General features: G+C 44.7%; 1 protein-coding gene across 1 annotated transcript in view; it reads right to left on the bottom strand.

The window, feature by feature from the left end:
• Nucleotides 1-436: 436 nt before the first annotated feature.
• The window catches only part of TOP1 (DNA topoisomerase I), a 65,204-nt gene continuing 45,969 nt past the window's right edge, over nt 437-19,671 (bottom strand). The window contains exons 9-21 of the mRNA XM_058814428.1: nt 15,920-16,035; nt 12,554-12,675; nt 11,740-11,862; nt 10,146-10,333; nt 9,381-9,525; nt 8,198-8,341; nt 7,004-7,189; nt 5,444-5,512; nt 4,751-4,865; nt 3,936-4,063; nt 2,820-2,914; nt 1,962-2,111; nt 437-1,845 (exon numbers count right to left, since the gene is read on the bottom strand). Coding sequence (XP_058670411.1) covers nt 1,743-1,845; nt 1,962-2,111; nt 2,820-2,914; nt 3,936-4,063; nt 4,751-4,865; nt 5,444-5,512; nt 7,004-7,189; nt 8,198-8,341; nt 9,381-9,525; nt 10,146-10,333; nt 11,740-11,862; nt 12,554-12,675; nt 15,920-16,035 — 1,684 coding nt within the window. The 3' untranslated portion in view covers nt 437-1,742. The remainder of the gene's footprint in view (nt 1,846-1,961; nt 2,112-2,819; nt 2,915-3,935; nt 4,064-4,750; nt 4,866-5,443; nt 5,513-7,003; nt 7,190-8,197; nt 8,342-9,380; nt 9,526-10,145; nt 10,334-11,739; nt 11,863-12,553; nt 12,676-15,919; nt 16,036-19,671) is intronic.

Genomic DNA, 19,671 nt, shown 5'->3' with positions numbered 1-19,671 from the left:
AGGAGAATGCATCCATCAGCTCATCACCTGCCCTTGCCTTCACCTTTGGCATCATCACCCTTGCCCTTGCCATCACCTGCCCTTCCCAGCCATGAAGGGGAAGGAGCTGCTCTCCCTCCATCCTGCTCTGTGCAGAGGGCTGGGGCTGAGTAAAAGGCACAGAGAAACCAGGACGAGCAGCTCTGGGGTCACTGCATCCATCCCCTGCTCCTGCTCTCTGGGCAGGGCTTCTCCCAGGACAAGGCAAACTGGGAGCTGTGCCTGCATGGAAAGGCACACTGGGCACCACAGAGGGTGCAGCACAACCACAGCAAGGCAGGGATGGGCACGTCCTTCAGGGAATTCCTGCTGGCAACAGGAATTGCACCCACCAATCCAATGACCGCGGGGGCCTCACATCCAGGACCAGAGGTGAAAGAACACAGAGACACCAACACTCAGTTAAGTTGTAGGAATTTATTTTAAATAACCTACAGTTGATTAAAAGGGAATTCATGATAAAAATAGAAGATACTTGTTGAGGAAAGGCTGCAGGAAATGGTCTTGCACACACACTACGCTAACAATGCCTCTAAGACTAATGATTATAGCAAAAAAAGGTTTCACATTAAAATTCTGCTTTTTAATTTTTAAAATTTTTTTACACAATTACAAAAGAAAAAAATAAAAGCCCTAAAATCTTGATTATTTTCCTTTTTTGGACCAATGCTCATTTCCCTCAAAATTTATTGACCTGTGAAACTTCTTTTTACACAATAAAATCTTTCAAGTAAAAGAGAGGAGTGGGGCTTAGAAAAAAAGGAGGGGGGGGAAGGTAAAACAGTCTGACAAACCTAAAAAGTAGATAATTCTTGGAAGTGTACAGAGCGTGTTCAGAACAAAGGGTGATGGGAATGTCATTTGTTTCCAATTTCACTTGTCCTCAAATTCCACACACATCTTTCCATCACATGGCCCCCTCCCCCCACCCGCTCCCCAAACCTACACGATCTTTAAGATCATAAAGAAAGAAAACTGTTTAAATATTTTAAAATAATTAAAAAGAAATAAAAATTCACATTTAAAATAGGAACACTCAAGTCAGGAGGCCGATTTCCCATCATGATTTGCTCTGAACAAATGTGGTGGATTTTTGTAAATTCATGTTCCAATGCCACAACTGTTTCAAGTGACAAATTGAAAAAGATTTGGGTATTTCCATGACTATAGTGACAGCTGTAACAGGTGCGTTGGGTTCCTTAAATTTTGTTTATTTGTTAAATTCTGAAATGGGGCGGGAGGGGGAGGGGAAGGGCAGGGGTTAAGGAGTCCATTTTCTATTAAAATATAGAAGTTATTGCAAAACCCTAACTGTAAAAACGCACCAATATAATTGGATTTTGTATACAGTAGCTAAAGATTCCCACGCTCTCAGTGTGATGGTGAATTTGCCTGGCGGAAGGTTGACAAATCCCCCATCCACTTGCCCTGCCTCAAGAGAAAAACCACACAAACCAGACAGCTAGAATTTGGATCTCTGAAACATTTTTAAATAAGTTGTCCATAGGACAACTGGCTCAGCTCCTTTAAGATATTTCCAAGTTATTCTTTCTGCAAGATGTTGGCTGTTTTATCTGATGCTCACTTGCCCCTTTCCTCCCCCTTCCCCAGCATCCAAGGACAAGTAAGGCTCACAGTTTATCAATCTCCCTAAAAACCAGGCTACTCCCTTTTCCCATAAAATTCATCTCAATAAAAACAGGTTAAAACTCATAGTCTTCCTCTGCCATGTCGATAGCCCAGGCAAATTTCTCTCGTTGGGTTTTGTTATAAATCTTCTCTATAGGAATTCCCCACTTCTTACACCTGCAGGAGAGGAGATGCTGTTAGAGTTAGCAATAAAGGAAAGGCCAGAGACCCTGTCCTTGTTGCAGGTGAAAGAGTGGGGTGGGTGACCCCAGCACACCCCAGGCAGGGCTTACCAAGCAACAGAGATCCTGGGATCCAGATAGTTGAGTTTGGAGGTGCCCAAAGCAATCTGCTTGTTCTCCTCCCTATCTGTAGCCTGGACCTCCAGCTTCATCAGTTGCTCCTCGATCCTCTGCACTGCTTTCTTCTTGCTCTCCACAGTCCTGGGGTGGCAAAGAACAAAGCACTGAACTCCTAATGCCCTGTCAGCACTGTGGGAACCTAGAGGGACTCTGCTCAAGGTAAGCAATGCCACCAGCCACACAGGTCAGCTGTGTCAGCACAGATGGTGACTACAACACACTCAGCACATGCAATTAAGAACTGACATTTTCCAAGAGGCAGAGCAGGAATCTTAAGCAGCAGTTTTGTTTTAAAGGGTTGGAAGCAACAGCCTGAACTGTTCTGATGCTACACCCACTCCCACACCAGCCCATCTATCCCTCAGTAAGTCATGCTGTGATCCTGCTTCCAGAGCTCCTGTAACTCAGCTCCCCCGTGGCTGCTCTGCAGAGCCCACACGGAGCCCCAGCACATGGTCTGTGCCATGGGCTTCCAATGGGGACTGGGGAGCTCAGGGAGATGCCTGTGCAATTAATTAATTATTTAACTGTGCAAGCCCAGGCTCCCCAGGAAGGCAGCACTGCTGCACATTGGTCCTGGGCAGCAGCAGGGTGGGTGAACACTGGCAGGGGCTCAGCTCTGAGGGCTGGGCACGAGTGACCACGACAGGAACTGCAGGTCAGACCACCCCAAAGGTGGCCATTTCTTCATGCACAGAATGAAAAGGGCAAAAGAAAGCCTTCCCAAATCACAGGCCAGGAAAGGACCCCTTCTGGGAGCATTGCTCAGCCCAGTAACACCAGCCTTACTTTTTAGACTTCTCATCCCTCCGGACCTTGGCATCAGCTTTGGCGCTTTTCAGTTCCCTCCTGGCATCAGCTAATTGCTCCTTCTTGGCATCAATCTAGGAGAGGCAAAATCAGATGGCAGCACTGAGAACGAGCTGCTGACAGCTGTGTCAGTCACCCCTGGGCAGCATGACCCAGAGAGCCACTTTGTGACCACGTTCAGAATCTCCCACTCCTGCAGAGCAGTCAGGCCACTGGGCACTGCACAGCCACGTGTGGTGAGATATCCCCCTCAGAAAACAGGGCCTCACTCATTTCCAAAGACAAGCTGGTGCTGGGAGCTTTCTCACACAGCTACAACCATGCAGGCTGAGGAATTGGCTTGGTCTGGCCAACAAACCCGTCCTAGCAGCTTGTTTGCCTTCACTGTATCCCATCACCACTACCAGCTCTCTGATGGAAGAATGATCCTTGATCCCTCAAGTAGGAATCGGCCCCAAATCCTACACACTGCAAAGTGTTAATGCCTCAGGCAGTTCTACTTCACTAAGTTTGGGATTCAGGGAAATTCAGCATTTTGCAGCCCCTGTTCAACCACTCCCCTTAAACATCCCCAAGCTCTAGGATCTAGGGTGATGGCAGCCATGTTAGGTGTTATGGAAGCAGGGGACACTGCAGTGCCAAACCAGAACTCCTTATTGTGAAGGTTATTCTAAAACCAGACCAGGAACAGACCTAACCCCTTTGGACCTCATGGCCTTCACCAGAAACAATCTGCAAAGGAAGAGGTCAAGTCAGAGGGGCATAATGTACTATATACCACTGACAATGGCCTGGGATTCACACAACAGGGGTGGCTGCCCACTCCAGGTTCTTTAGGGGACACAGAGACTGCTGCTCTCAAATTTCAAAGGCAGCAGAACACACAGCTATAAGATGAAGGGCAGAAAAAGGGCCTGACCTTGTTCTTTACAGGTAAAAGACAACTCAGAGAAGCCCCTTCCAGCTCACTGGAAGGCCCATATCTGATGCACACCAACTCCCGACAGGGAAAAGCAGGCCCTGCTTCCACCCCAAGGGAAAAGAATGCCGATTCCTGAGATGCAGGAGCCCTCAGAGCTGGGCAGAGGGAGGTACCTTGCTCTGCAGGTTCATCATGGACTTCTCGAAGGTTTTGGGCGGAGCTCTCTGGTGGTTACACAGAATGGCCACCGCTCTGTTGGCACGGTTGTAGGAGAGGATCTTTGCTGGGATGTTGTCATCCGCTGTGAAGGACAGGAGAGTGGTGAACACCTGAGTTCTCTGGGGTGTGGTGCCACAGCCAGTGTCCCACAGCCACTGCAGAACCAACCTTCCCCTCCCTCTGTCCAGTCTCAACACTGCACTCCAATTACAGTCCCAAGCTGGCCACTTCCATCCCAGCCCCAAACTCCCTCTGGATGTTCCTCATCACCACTGACACCACCTCAACTCAACAGAGGGGAAGCACAGCCAGAGCAGGGGACAGCAGGACCACCCTGCCCAGGACACCACTGGGCTTCACAGGTGCAATGTGCCCACTTGGTAAAGCTGCAAAGGGCAAGGCAGCACTGCTCACAGGGGTTGTGCATGAGCAGCATCAAAGATGGGGCTGTTACACATGCACCTGCCTTGCCTGTCATCTACAGCACCTGACAGCTAACAGAAAGCAAACAGATCTGGTTAAGGATAGGCATAACCTGGAAAGCACACCCTGGTGTGCTCACAAGTCAGTTGTGTTCTGCTCAACTACCTTAAAATACTGTCTTACAGCAGATTTTTGGTCAGAGACCTCAGCTGCCTGACATTTGCACTGGGAGAACTGTTACAAGGAAGTGGTGAACAGATACACAGCTTGTGGCTCAGCCAAGGAAGCCAGATCTGTTTTGCAGGGTAAGATCTGTTCCCCTCACAGCTTCAGGAACAAGACTTACGATTCGTGAGCTCCTTGAGCTGCTGCTGTAGCGTGATGGAGGCATTGTAAGTACGGAATACCTTGGCTGTCAGCCCCTCCATAAGGTCTTGAAGGTGTTTATTTAAGATACTGGTCTAAAGAAGCAGAAAGGAGACGACAGTGAGCACTAGCAATGACCACAGTGTTTGTGAAACCTCAGGATCCATGGCTGAGACCTGGTGCACTCAGAGCTGACCACAACAGAATAGCCACAGCATGACTGAAACCACAGCAAAAGTGAACAAAGAACCAACAAGTATTACATTGGAAACAAGTACCACAAGTGGCCAAAAAAGATTTTTTTGGTGCGGAGGTTTTGGTTTCCAACAACAATAAACGTGCCTGGACCACCACAGTGCTCCCACAGAGCCGAGTGTGCAGACAGGGATGTGAAAATCTGTCACCTCACACATTCATCATCTCTGAGCTCTGAAAAAACCTCCCCAGGTCAGAGCCAGGCAGGCTCAGCAGGACCAAGGCCCTCTGCTTTGGGAACCTGTGGGCACAGTGAACAATTCAGACACCAGGCTGAGACAGACCCTCACTGCTTTGAGGTGCTCTGGAAGAAAACTTCCACTGAAACCATTTCTGGAACAGAGCAGCTGTTACTGCCTGGTGCAGAGCAAGCCTGCTCAGGATGCTCCACCACCCTCACCATGAACTCTGTGCTTACATTGAGGCGGTCAAAAAGGTCATCCTCAGGCTGCTTGTTCTCCATGAACAGCTGAAGATTCTTAAACACCTGCAGGAAAACAAAACCAGGAATGTCAGGCACACAGACCAGACAGCACTGGGCAGTACAAAGTTGTCTGAAAGCAGGACTGCCAGGGAGCCATTAAACTGCTTTCACGAACAGTGATGATGCTGGATGTTACTTCCCAGCAGGCAAAGACCCATCTCTCAATGCAATGCCTGTGCTGCAGGTTCCTCCTCAGCAACAAGATGCCCTCATCATCCTTTGGATCAAAATTACAGTCAGGAGACTTAACTGCTCTGGTGTAACTGCCTAACAGAGAAAGAGACCCCCAAGCTGCTGCCTTTTCCTTACTCTCCATTATTACTCGTGCCCAAGAGACTCCTGAGCCATTTCCCATGGATTGAAGCTCCAAGAAACCAACCCTGCTGCATTGTTTCATACAATTTCATCCCAAACATGTCCCACTGGGGTAGGGAGAATAATCAAAGCATCTTTGATTATAACAGAGACCACAGATCCCAGCTCTGCATGCTCCAATTCTCCAGCTTCTCAACAACGCACATTCTTCTATGGACAGCCAATATACAAAGATTTCTAGTTCCACAATACTCAACTGCCCATTTTAAGAACTGAAAAAATACCAAGAGATACCAATAAATTTAAATAGAAAAATATGTTTTCTTCTTTACAAGGGAACCAAGAATTCCAGCACACATTAATTTCTAGAGCAGCAGTAGTTTCATTTTTTTTTCCAGTTGTTTTGCTCCTCAAGGCACCAACATTTACTGCTGGCTGTCATGAAATTCCACAGTATTATACACAGGGTATCTCAGACCACAGAGTTGTGGGCCAGATGCAAAGTTGTTACACCCACAAAAAAATTTTTGCGTAGTGCCCTCCAGGTTCATGCTGCTGGATAGGGATTCATTCTGAAATGAGGCCAAAATCACAGCAGATTTGAAACTGGTGGATAGCAGAAGTAAAAGAACTGACATGGCATAAGAAGTCTTGGCTGGCAGACACCCAAGTTCACAGGCCAGAGCTATCAGTGCACCTTCTCCACAGGCTCTGGAGCAGCCAAGATCAAGATCTATCTGTGAGGGCTCAGCTCCAACGTGACCCAAACCACTGTGAGAGAGGTGTCTATTATCAAAGCCCCAATCAAACTGCTGCTCTGCCAGTGCCAGCAGCATTTCACAACCGTTTATGCTGTAACTTATCACACGGGCAACTCCAGCATCTACAGGTGACAAAACCAACTCTGATGATGAGAAATGAGACCCAGGAAGCTTGTCTAACACAGCTGTTACACTTCTGTACATCAACTCCTCACACTGAGACCACAGGGAAGAGCTGCAAGATGTCTGAACATCTCATCTGCTGGGCTATGCCACACCACAAGGATGTCACACTGACTGACTTATTTTCTGGCTTGGTATCTGAGCAGTGGTAAAGCAACCTGTTAATGGCATGCAGACTGTGCTGACCACACCTCTGTGCTATTCAGTGTATGTATGTGCTTGTGGAGTGCCTTACCCTCTTCTCCACAGGGACCTTGTTGTAGTATCGGATGGAATCCTTGCCGAGGAAGTCGAACTCAACCACGTATTCCTGCCCATCCAGCTCAGGATGCAGCTTGATGTGCTCTACTCTCAGAGAGCAGCAGCCCACGGTGTCAGCTGTCTCTCCTTCTTCTTTTTCATTACCAGCTCTCAGGGCAAGCTACATTTGTATCAAGACAAGAGAGGTAAGGAATTCAAACTGTCCCCAGAATAAAGAGATGCTGCAAACCTTCAGATACTGGCTTAAAACAGCAGGGTCCAGAGGAGAGTATCTCCTTTTTTTTTTTTAAAGAGTTTAAGCCAGGATGCTTTACTAACTTTTGCTCATTAAGTAGCTCAAACTGTGAGACAGGTCTGAGTAATGGAAATTAATTTCAAAAAGTGTGGCAGTTTTTAAAAATCAAATTGACTTCCATGTGAATTCAACTTGAAACAATTCATACAGTTCAGTTGTTCATCTTCTATGATCCAACCTATTCACTGCACACTAAATATATTTCAAATAGCATACAGGTTATATAAATATTGGCTTGTGTAAATTATCTAAATGCTACACTTGGCTGCATAAAACCACAGTGCTGGCTAAAACAATTTCTAACTTTTGAAATCTTCAGTGGTCATATGAAACCAGAATTATTCACATCCAAGGTCCCTAGTCTACATCAAACCATTTTGAAGAAAACCTTTTTTAGTCAAGACACCATATGCTACTAGGGAGCAGCTCTCTGGGAACTGGTTTTATGTTGCTTTAAATGCATCAACACAACTGCAGTTTTCTTTATGCTGTGGTGAAGAAATTAGCATAATTACAAAACCTCACAACTGTGACCTCATGCTGAAGAGGTGACAAACCAGCAGAAATTCCCAACAGGAAAACTGAAGCAGCTGGAGGCCCACACAAACTTCCCACTAATCCAACTGGGTGATTCTGGAACCAGGCTGTGAGTTTTGCCTGAACTAAACAATGCTGCCTGAAATAGCTGTGTTCAGTACAATAGTGCATTGCTCTGGATTCCAGGTAATGGGAAGGAAAAGGAGCCTGCCCACCAGGAAGTCTCAGGACACCTCAGTAACTGGGCTCAATTCTGCCTTCAAGACAAACACACAGCATTCCCAAGTATTCCCAGCAGGACAGGGAGGGTGAGAGGAGCCAAGGAAGGAGCCTCACCTTATCAATGAAGTACAGTGCCACAGCCCTCTGCCGAACCTTCATCTCTTTGGATTTCCAGTCTTCTCGGTATTGATTCCGGATTTTATCTACACATTTCTTCAACCTCCGAGCTGTCTCGTACTTCTGCCAGTCCTTCTCACCCTGCAGGGAAGTTGGAACAGAGTCAGCACTACAGAGCAGGCAGAGGATGAGCTCCAATCTGCATCTCAAGGCTTTGCAAGCCCATGTGTGGCAAACAGTCCTGCTGTACAAAAGCACTGAGATGCTGCTGCTGCACAGCTCAGCCTCACACTGTGCTGCCACACAGCTGCAGGTCATTCAGATTTCCATGATATTAAATACTTCCATGGAAGCAACTAGAGAGAGACACAAAAGAACACATCTTCCCTGCTTCTCAAAATACAAATGGTTTCCTTTGCTTTATTCAGATGGCACTTATGTTCTTTCAGCTGTGTAATTAAATACCCATAAAAGGCAAAAGCAACATCAACAGTTCATCATCATTATTATATATTCAAGACACAGCAAAAAGAGGGCAGGAATTCACAAGGAATAGAGATATTTTTCCTCCTGTATTTGTAGGACAAACTCCTTGTTTCCAGTCCAGGAAAAAAAATCTCTCAGAAAAAGACTGCATGAAAGGAGCTTAAATTCTTGCTTTTATGGACTTGATCCACAGACTGGGTATTTGCTCCCACAGCAGGAGTTTATTTTCCTTCAGTCATGAGCTCCTCATCAGCCTTCTCAGCCAGGAGCCTGGCTGGGTTTTTAATTTTACAAACAACTAATTAACAACCCATGGTTAGAACTTCACTGCAACACCACACAGGGGAAGTTAAGGCCAAATGTATGTGAAATATCCACCAGAGCAAGACTGCTCTTGGATAAATTGCTTCCTTTTAGGTTTACACAGGTTGAAGCATTCCTACTAGAAATGACACGATGCTTTTCAGGAGACTTTTTCCAGATTTCACCTGCTCTCCTGGGCAGTAACTGGATCCTCTCTTTTCAAGGGGGAACAGAAGCACAGAAGCTTCCCTATGTTTTTCAACCACTGCAGAATGAAACAGCCAGATACAGCTTTACCCCTTATCTCTCTCCTAACCATGAGCTACATTTGCTTCTTGGAAATATGACCAGCAAAATTGCTTCAGTTTTGCTTTTTTAACTGGATCTTTACCTTAATTCTTGAGCTAGGGTTCAACATGATGTATTTGATAGAGCCTTGGATGTTCTCAGTCCATGACACCAGCCAGGTCACCTTGTTATCATGCCTAACCTCCTTCCATTTGTGTCCTGGTGGAGGGGCAGGGATTTTGGAATCCCTACAGAGAATCACAAAACAGATGATAAAAGTTAGTTAAAGAAAATCCCACCAGCATCAAAATAGAGAAGGTAATAAACTTATGCAAAGAAAGTGCAGGGAAAGGAACTGAGGCAACAGAAGTGCATTATCTCCACAAGCAGGAAACCAAGTAAATAAAATTGAACAAAGATCAGGAATGTAATTGCTACTAACATGTACCTGCTGAAGAATTATACTGTAATTGCTAGGACCAGTTTTGATTTGTGAACACGAATAGTGTGGACACTTATAAGGACTAGAGAGAGTGAAGAAAAGCCCACCAAACCTTAGCCTTCAACATCATGGAAGACAAGGTAGGGCAACCTATGTATAAGAAAATTATTTTCTGGAAAGAGTAGCAGGAAAGGCACTTTAGGCAGATGCAGGCTGTAGGCGTGAGGAAGAAAATATGTTGAAAAAGTTCTACAAGAAACCTATGATTGCCTTGCTCAGTCTTTGCTTGTATGACTCAGTTTCTTATCCATATGAGAACAAGATAAGCTGCATCCCTAATCCTACATGTTTGAGTATTAATTCACAGAGGGTTTTAAAAATGAGCTCTAGAAAGCAAAGGCAGGGTGTGAAGCATGCAGGGCTCACTTGCTGCAGTTTATGATGATGTCCTCGGGCATGATGCGCCTCTTCAGCATCCCCATCTTGGGATGGTTCCCACGGCCTCGGAACAGACCTGGCGGCTCAATCTTAAAGTTGGCAATCCTCTCCTTGTGGTTGTCCATCACACAGTACCCATACTCCTTCAATAGCCGCTCGTTCTCCTCTTTGATTTTCTGGGAAAAGCCAAAAGCGAAGATGATATGGCACAAGCAGCACCCCACGCATCTTTATATGGCAAGATTTGAAACATTTTTGTATTTGCACTACACTAATGCTGAAGACCCAACCAAAAACCAGATCCCCATCATGTCAAGTGCATTACACTGGCCAGAAAAGCATTCATAAAATGCACAAAGCACAAACTGGAAAAGGGGAAAGAATGTGTGAAAACTCTGAAAAGGTGTATTTGAGGGAAACAGATCAGTGCTGGTGAAGGCAGCTACAATTTTGCCACAATAGAGGGGTGTATCTCTATCCATATCTCTCAGCTTCAAGGGTACCCCCAGCACAGTACTGCTATTTTACATTTTATACTGAGCATTTGACATCTACTGGACTTCCTGTCTTGTTGTTTATGTATAAAAATTCTGTGTATAAAAGACTTCAGTGTTTGAACTCAGCATCAGAAAGCAGGCAAAGGAATGTCTCCAGGCTGCTGCATGTCAAGCCTGTGTCAGCAAATGGTTTCACAAGCAGAACACAGTCTTCTAAGAAAGAATGTGCTGAGATTTCACTGCATACTTCTGTGCCTGAACTCTAATTATATAGCAGGAAAAATAAAAACACTGCAGCTCAAAATAAAACATCTGACCCACAGACAGCACTGCTGCACCAGCTAAGAAACAGAAAAAGCCACTTCTGCTCCCTTTTAAGAGCCACCATGGACAGGAACTGAAGGGCTTGCTCACATTTATCAAACAGAAACAGCAGGAAGACAAGGGCTCTCCATTCTGATGGGATCCCTCTGATCCCAAAGGCTGTTAATTCCAAGCTGCCAGGCCCTTCATTCAAAGAACAATTACTAGAGCATTGCAGAAGATCAAGCTGAGAACTTGGGGAAAGTTTCCACCTTCCAACATTCACTGCAGTTAATTTAATTCTTAACCTACGAGACATGTAGCCATGCTGATGGATAATAAAATTCATTTTTTATTCAAAAAACAGCATTACTTGATGTTTAAGATTTCTTCTCTCATTTTATTGACCAATGGCATTGCTGCATCCTTTCCACCATCCTGATCTAAGCCATCTTTAACTGACTATCCACTGCTCATTATTTCCCAGGGACCAGTGAGCCCAGAGGCAGCACCTCTGATTCTCTTTATTGACTTAAGCAGTTACTTAACTTAAGCAGTTACTGACTTAACTTTCCCTAAGCAGGATCAGCCCTACCAATATCACTTCAAGTCAGGATGAAGATTCAGCTGTAAACACAGTGCTCTGCCCTACCTGAGCTGCACAGCTCACATGGAAGCAATAATCTGAAAGCTGGTGAAAAACACTGACATATGCACAGCAAGGGGAATGACTGCACAAAGATGTTTACAACCATGAAGCCTCCTAGAATTCCCACTGGTACCTGTTTTTCCTCCTTGGACATCTGTTTCCTAGCTTCTGACTGAGCTTTGAAATACTGGCTCATGTGGGTGAAGTCACACTTGCTGAGGTTGGTGATAGTGCTCTTCTCTTCAGAGGTCATTTCCTTGCAGAAGGAAAGCAGTGCTTTAAGTTTACACACACACACAAAATTTTCATGCACAGCAGAGCTTACCCTACTCCAGGCAGCCTAAACAGGAACCACAGGCAGGTTCTCACAATAACCCCCCCAGGAATCCCCAAATTCTTGCACAGGCTCGCTCCAGCTGAGGTAAAAGAGGGAAGGACAAGCAGCAGATCCCAAGGAGCCTTGCAGGGTTCTGATGTCCCCAGGCACTGGGCAATGCTGCACCACTTTCCAAAGAACTCCCACACCCTGACTGGGACTGCTGAGGGATGGGGAGAAAAACCCAGAAATATATCCAGGAAAACTGCTCCAAACTTATCTGAGGCTTGCTGTTATGGCTGATGACTGAAGTGAACATCTCTGTTTGGAAGGGGTTTCCTTGCAGCAAATCTGATTTTTACACAAGGCATTAACAGGCAAGTCAGTACACCCCATGGTGCTGCAACACAGGAACCTGACTTTGTTGGTTGAGAAAGGCATTTATGGTAGGGCCCTTCCTGGTGAAACTACAGGATAAATGGGAAAATTCACAGCTACAGTCTGAGGCAGCATTTAGTTGCCTCAAGCCAACTTTCATGTGCATGGAAGAGCAGCCCCTTTTCTCTGGTCAGTGCTGAGGAGACTGGCCATGTTCACAGCCATATCCTGCAGCCCAGGACCATGTGCATACCTTTCTCCAGTCCTTGAAGAAGTTTTTCCTGAAGATCTCCTTAGTAGTGTACTCATGATCAAGCATTTTTGCAAAGAATGTGGCAACTTCTTCTGCTTTGGTACTCAGCTTCATGACTTTACCTACAAAGAAAGGTTTTCTTCTTAAAGAAAATGGTAAACAGGAATCAAAGTCATAAAGAGAACACAGTAACTACCCTAAAGTATTATATTTTTACTACAGAGAAGTTTGTCTTGAGATGTTACATAATACAGCAACTTGAATGGACAAAGGAAGCAGAGGAGCACAATTGCTTGACTTCCACCACAAACATTTTGAAAAAAATTTCCTCTGGAATCTAAACATTAAAAAAAAGCAACAGCAACTTGATGTGAGGCAGGCCTGGGCTGCAGGGCAGGAAGGGGGAAAGGCCTGCTGCAGGAAGCCCTCTGCTGAGCCACCCCCGTGCTGGGCGTGCTCCTGGGGAGGCACTGCTGTTTGATGTCCAAAAGGCAGAGATTTTATTAAATTTCATATTCCAGCACTCAGACATGTGGGAAAAACAGTCTCTGTATTCCTTTTCAATGCACAGACAGACTCCACCTTGGAACAGCCCTTCCAGCCTTTAGCTACTTGTAGGCAGGAAGAGCCCTTCCTCTGGATACTCTGCAAATAGGCTGGAGGGAGATGCCAAATATTGAACTCTCCCTCATTGCAAGGAAACGTGTCAGGGTTCTGCTAATTGTTCCCTCTGCTGTGGGAATGCACTCCTGCCTCTCCAAAGCAGGCTCACAAGGCAGTCATTTTTAAGAAAGACTGAGCTGTCAGTGAATGGAGGGGTCACATTCCAGCTTCTCTGCATGACTGCAGCACAAAGTGGAACGGCTGCAAGGGGAGAATGAAGCACAAGGGAAAGAGGCTGCTGCTGCACTGAGGCTGTGCATTCAACATCTAACATTCCTATTGAGCATTTTTTGGTCCTGACTGCATTCCTGATAAAATGTGGGGTGCCAGTGATCCCTCTGAAGGATTCTGCATGCAGCTCATGTCTCCAGCTAGTTTAGTTGCAAGAAATATTTAAAATTCCAATGCCTGGATGTCAATACCTGGGGATTTTTAACAACCATTTTACTGCACACAAGTGAACACAGGAAACTGTTCAATCTGTGCTCTTGGAAAAAAAAAATTACCATGCTTTGGGTTTACTACATATTTTCAAAAGTTGCATCATCTCTAAAATTAAAGCATGAGAGTCAGCTAAAAAGCCTTAAGATCTATAAAGCCTTGTAAAATAGGACTTAGCAAAACATCCTCCCAATGATCTGAGAATATTCCACAATCAAATTAAACCAACACTAACTCTGCCAATTTTTAAGCTGTAACCTAAAATACAGCATTTGTTTGCTTATAACAGGAAATGGGGGAAGGGAGAGACAGCAAGGGAAACTGTTTTTCCAGGCTGCAATTTCAGCTTAACAGAGGCTATCGCGTTAGTAACATGTTATGGGGCTAAAATGTCTGATATTTTTCCCAGCTAGCTGAAGGCTCAGACACCTTTATCTAATCACTTTAGAATATATTTCATTGAAAATAATTTCCTTTTATTTTTCACAAAGGTTTGAAAAGGCTTTTAGTGACAGAGCTGGTAAAGAAAGGATTTATTGCAGAGGCATGAATACTAGTTACCTGATTTAAAACTGAAAACCAGAGAGCAATCAGGGGATAAAACAAGCGGAAAAACCCCCATGGCCATGACTGCAAGTGCCACGCTCTTACCTTGCCCCATCTACAGAAAAATGTGCAAGTCAGAGCCACCTATGAGCAGTGACTGGTTAACCCACAGGCACTGAAAAAGGATGGCTCTGGCATTTCAAGCTCCTTCCCTGAGTCAGTACTGCAGGCACTTCCAAGAGCCCCAGGTGCCCAGTTTTTACGTGAGATGAAAGCAGGCAGTGAATCCCTAAGCCAGGGACAGATTCCTCCAGTGTGAGCCGGCTGCTGGCCAGCCACAGCCTCATTACTGGGCTCTACAAATCACCCTGGGATAATCTTGCAGTAAGACAATGCCTTGTGAGCACAGACAGAGGCTCTCAGCAGCTGCTGTGTAAATCAGACATCTGATTTTTTGCCTAGTTTCTCAAGGAAGACTTATGGGATGTCTTTATTTGCCAGACCCCCTCCCTGCCCAGCCCATGACTGTTCAGCTTATTGATGAATTTCTGTGATGACAGAGGCAGAGTTTGCAGAAATCCCTGCAGAGGCTCTGAGAAATAGATGGCTGGAGAGATGAGGAGCTTATTGCTGTCTGCACCAAGGGATAGCACAGTGCAGTCTGCCCCTCCCCTTCTCTAGACAACAGGAGAGATCATGCATTTTTCAGTATAGGAAAACAATTTCCAACTTTGCATCAGTTCTTATCAAACCCTAAGAAAGCAGGCTGCAGACACCCTTGATCACTGTGCTACTTGCTTGGAGATGGCCTTTAATAGGCTACAGCGTATTTATTTCACTACTTTGCTGCTGAAAATGTAATGCCACCTATTCCTCAGTATTTCAAAACACTGTGTCATGTCACATGAAAACAGCACGTTGCTCCTGGAAGAGTTCCATGTGCAGATGTCCCCATCACCAAAAATTACATTTTCATCCATTCAAATACCTCCCACTTAATTCAATCCTGGGTTAATTTGATCCTTCATTTAACATGATCACAGAAAGGAAACACACAGGTCATCAAGTCCAGGCTCCAACAGGCATCACATCATATAATCCCTTCCACATGAGCCTCTAGCAGCCAGGCAGCTCAGGATACTTAAATCCCACACCAATTAGTTCTACCACAGGCAGTGGTCAGGGAATGGGACCATAACTTACATGAGAGGGCTGTGTCCTTGAGACCAGGGTCATCCCATTCATTCCTACAAGACCCTAATCATCTGTACCCAAATTCAATTGTCTTTTATTTCACTCATGCCACCAAATGATGATGAATTTCACCACGGATGATGGAAGTTGCAGCTCATGAGGTTAAGGAAAACAAGAGCAAGCCTAAAGGTGACCAGTGATGAGGCAGCTACAATTACATACTCCACTGGTCACTGCTAGTCTGAGGCATCAGACACCCTCATTCTGCTAAGGAACCTGAGAGATTCACCCCATAAGGGACTGAGAGCAGGTTCAATCCCTGTGTCACTTCAGTGAGCAGAATTCAGCAGGCTCAGGTAAATTTCTTTCCATCCACAGACCTCACTTTGCTGCTGAGGAGATGATTTAAGTGAACCACTAAAACACAACCACCTCCTCAGCTCTTCAGTCCCCAGAAGAACACTGCAATACCCTGAGATGTTTATTTCTCTTCCTAGCAAGTAGGAACACAGATTAACTCACCATCATAATAAAACTTGACATTTTCAGGCAGAGGTTCATATGGTGGAGCAAATACAGGACCTTTGTGCTCTAGGAACTTCCATTTGATGCCTTCAGGGTAGCGCTCTTCTTCCCACCTTCAAGACAGAAATATGAACCAATACAATTTTAAGCTCCCAATCTTCATTTTATTACTGTATGGGTAGGAGAGTATGCTAAACCAGCAAGAAATCACTGCTTTGCCAGGTACACACCACCAACAAATACTCAATGTACTATCACTATTTAATTTCTTTTTTTCCTTCTTTTCCTTTTTCTAAAAGCACAGTCATAACCATGAGCAGAACAACTGGGCTGCAGATTATCTGATGCCATCCTATTCCTCACCTCTCATGTGCTCCTCTTTTCACAAAATCACACAGCTGAAATTGCTTAGATCTTAAGAAAATAAGACTTGGGCCCTGTAAACCAGCTAGGATCATGCCAAATTAGTTTCAGCTGTGATCCAACATCAGGTCCAGGATGCCTGCTCAGCAAAGTCAAACAATTGTGGTATATTATGCAGCTGCTTTCAGATGTGGACAATATGCCATTAAGGGCAGAGATAAAGAAACAGATGTTCATTTATGACCTAAATGAGAACAAACCTGCTTGGACAAGAAAGACTAAAACCTGCTCTGTTATTTTAAATTCATTCCAATTCTCTGAGTAAGAAAAGCATAGCTGAATAAAAAACAGAGCAGCCCAGAAAACTGCATGTTTGCCTTAAAAATGCTCTATAAAAATGCTTTTCAAGTGATGCATTTGGTATCACAACATAGCAAGGCAGGCGCCACCAATCCCACATTCCAAGGGAACAGGGTCAGCAATTCATCTGCAGGGAAAAGGGTCCTGGCCAGGCCAGGATCCTCCCCCCAGTTCCCAGTGCCAGGCCACTGATTCCACACTCCTCCCCTCCAAGCTCCTTTCATGATTACCACGACATTACTGCTACATGCTGCTGGCACAGGATTCCCTGCTGGGAAAGGCTATTTCACCTTAGTGATCAATCAGCTGGAAGGCCATTAACCTGTCACAGCACTCAGTCTCTGAATTGCCCAGACAACTTTGTTGAGCAGCCATGACAATAAAAAAGAGGGGTTTAAGCTTCTGTCTGGTGTCAGCCCTAAGGAGCAGCATTCCCATTCCAGGTGCCACAGCAGCTGAGGAAGGATGTGCATGGATTGCCTGAATCTCAGGAGCTGTGATGCACTGACTGATTGCTTCATCTCTACTGAGATAGAAGTCACAGCATGGAAGATAAACACTGTACAGAGACAAGAGTTTCTGCTAGAAGACACTCAAAATGCTTCACTTGTGTCTGTATACCAACAATTTAGGAGCAGCAGCAACACAGCAGCTGGCTGGAGTTTGAAAGGCACCATCTTTAACCACACCACTGGATTTGACTTCTGATGAGATTCAACAGCTTTAACAGCAAAGCACCCAAACCCAGATATCAATACAGAACTGCATGTCAGACTTCAGTCCCTGGCTGAAAAGAGGGCTTGAGTAAACCATGTTGATAGAAGAAACCAATATTGACACAGATTCCAAATATTTACATTCCTAATGATTGTTATGCTTTGTTTTGTTTTTCTTTTATTAAGTAGAAGCTAGAAATATAAATATTTTGTCAAACATAGGCTTAGGTTCTTCTACCCAGAAGCTCCTTTCAGCAAAATAAATCTAAACCACTCTCAGTCAGAATAAACTTCTTCCTCACAATGAGCAATTTTATTCCAGTAAGAATAAAATAAGGGCATCATTCACAGTAGTTACTGCTTTTCAGGACAGGTTTGTCATTCTTGTTTTTTAAAATTTATTCCTCTGGTATTTACTTGGTGAGAAATTCAGTACCTCTATCCCTTTCTGTTCTTTTACAAAGGATGCATGTAAAAGCAGTATTAGAAAGGCAGCAGTTTAAATAGACAGCAGAAGGACATTGTGCCTTCTGGGAAGGCTACAAGGAAACATGGGATTCATGGGGTAGTTTCTAAGCTCAAAAGTACCAGAAAGTGTGCCCCCAAAAGACCACAAACCATCCCCAATCCCACCTCCACCTTCCTACACATCACACATAAGCATTAAGACAAAAGATAAAAGTGAGTCTCCTGAGTGTAGCTCATTTTTCATCCTCATTTAGTTTCAAACAGGAAAAGCATTACAGCACCACTGCCCTTGGCAGTTTCTGGTTCTAAAGCAATGTCGTACACAGGATTTTGTGGGAGAATGCTGCTTACTGATTCCAGCAACAACTCATCAGTCATAAAGGCTTCTTAATTAAATCCCACATCAACCCTGTCTAAATATGCCAGGGTGGCTCAGGAAGGAAAAGTTGGAGAAGATCTTTCAAGTGGAATGAAAAGAGAGAACATTCTTGGGGGAAAAAAAAACCCAGAACAAACCTCAGGGATATGTTATCTCAAGGAAATGAACTTGCTGTAACACAAGGGGGGAGAAGTGCTCCTAAGGTGCACTTCTGGATCACATTTTTCACACACTGATGGGGCATGAAAATGACCTCGGCAAGAGCTGCACACAGTGATGAATGAGGCCAGTGCCTTGGGGATGTCTGCATCAAGCATTCACACAAGTGAGGAACAAAATGCTCAAGGCAGCAAGCACTTGAGGAAGCAGCCAAAAAAAGGTATCAGATGCTCAGAAAATTGACTCAGATGGAACATAAAATGCCCTTAAGAGAAACAAGTGAAGTGCAGATGAAACCTTGTCCAGCAGAGACAGGCTATACAGAGCTGCAGATGGATGACAGGAACATCAGCAGAAGGAATCAGCTACCTTGTGCCAAATTCTGCAAAACATGCTTTCCAAGGCACTTTTCCTCAGCAGTAAGCACAAACTGCAGGGCTTAACACCACTACAGGAGCCTGAGCTGCCCAGGTAAGGGAGGGGAGAGCAGCACAGCTTTCCAGTAAAGCTCTGCTGTTCAAGGATACAGCCCACAACAGAAGGGAGCTAGGGAGCTGGGATAACAGAATATTGTTAGACAGAACCAGAAAGGGGAGCTGAGACAAAGCCAAAAAGACAACAGGCTTAAAAAGACCTTCTGTAGCTTCCTGTTGCTTTGTGTCCCTGTAGTTTGGTAATGTTACAGCACATTAAATATGCTGTCAAAGGATTTGAGAAAAAAGTGGATTGCTCAGGAAAAGGGGAAGTTTTGGGGAGAGGCTGGAAACCCAAGTTTCTAAAGGGAGTATTCAAGTATGAAAAAGATTTGCAAGTGCTGATGTTCTGAGGAAGCTGTGACAGTTAAAGAGAAACATGTAAAGACTATAAACACTACAAAAGATTTTTTTTCTTTTTAAGAATGAATCAGTAATAGTGTCAATAAAGGAGTAAAGGATTGAACCTGAAAGGAATGAAGAAGACTGCAAAGACTCTCCCCATCTCTACAGATCTATTAAAAACAGCCAAATTATCTGAGAAAAGATCAAGGAAACATCCCTGAAAGGTCATAAAAATACATTACAAGTGGGCAGAAAACACACATGCTTTCAAGAAGTACATATGCACTAAAATGAGGGAAGTACTAAGGCCAAAACTTCAAAACACACAAAATGGTAGCTCCCTCAAATCTAGAAATAACAGCTTCAATTACTATGGAGGGTTAAAAAAAAATCCAGCAGGTTTCTTACACAGAGCACTACTGATGCATCACAGGTCTGTCTTCCAAATGAACCACAAAGGTCAGACTTAAAAAAGGCTCTAAAAAA

This window comes from Ammospiza caudacuta, chromosome 15 (genome assembly GCF_027887145.1).
Source record: "Ammospiza caudacuta isolate bAmmCau1 chromosome 15, bAmmCau1.pri, whole genome shotgun sequence".
NCBI classification, from domain to species: Eukaryota; Metazoa; Chordata; class Aves; order Passeriformes; family Passerellidae; genus Ammospiza; species Ammospiza caudacuta.
Note: the sequence above shows the minus strand (reverse complement) of the source record. Positions and strands in the feature narration are given on the sequence as shown.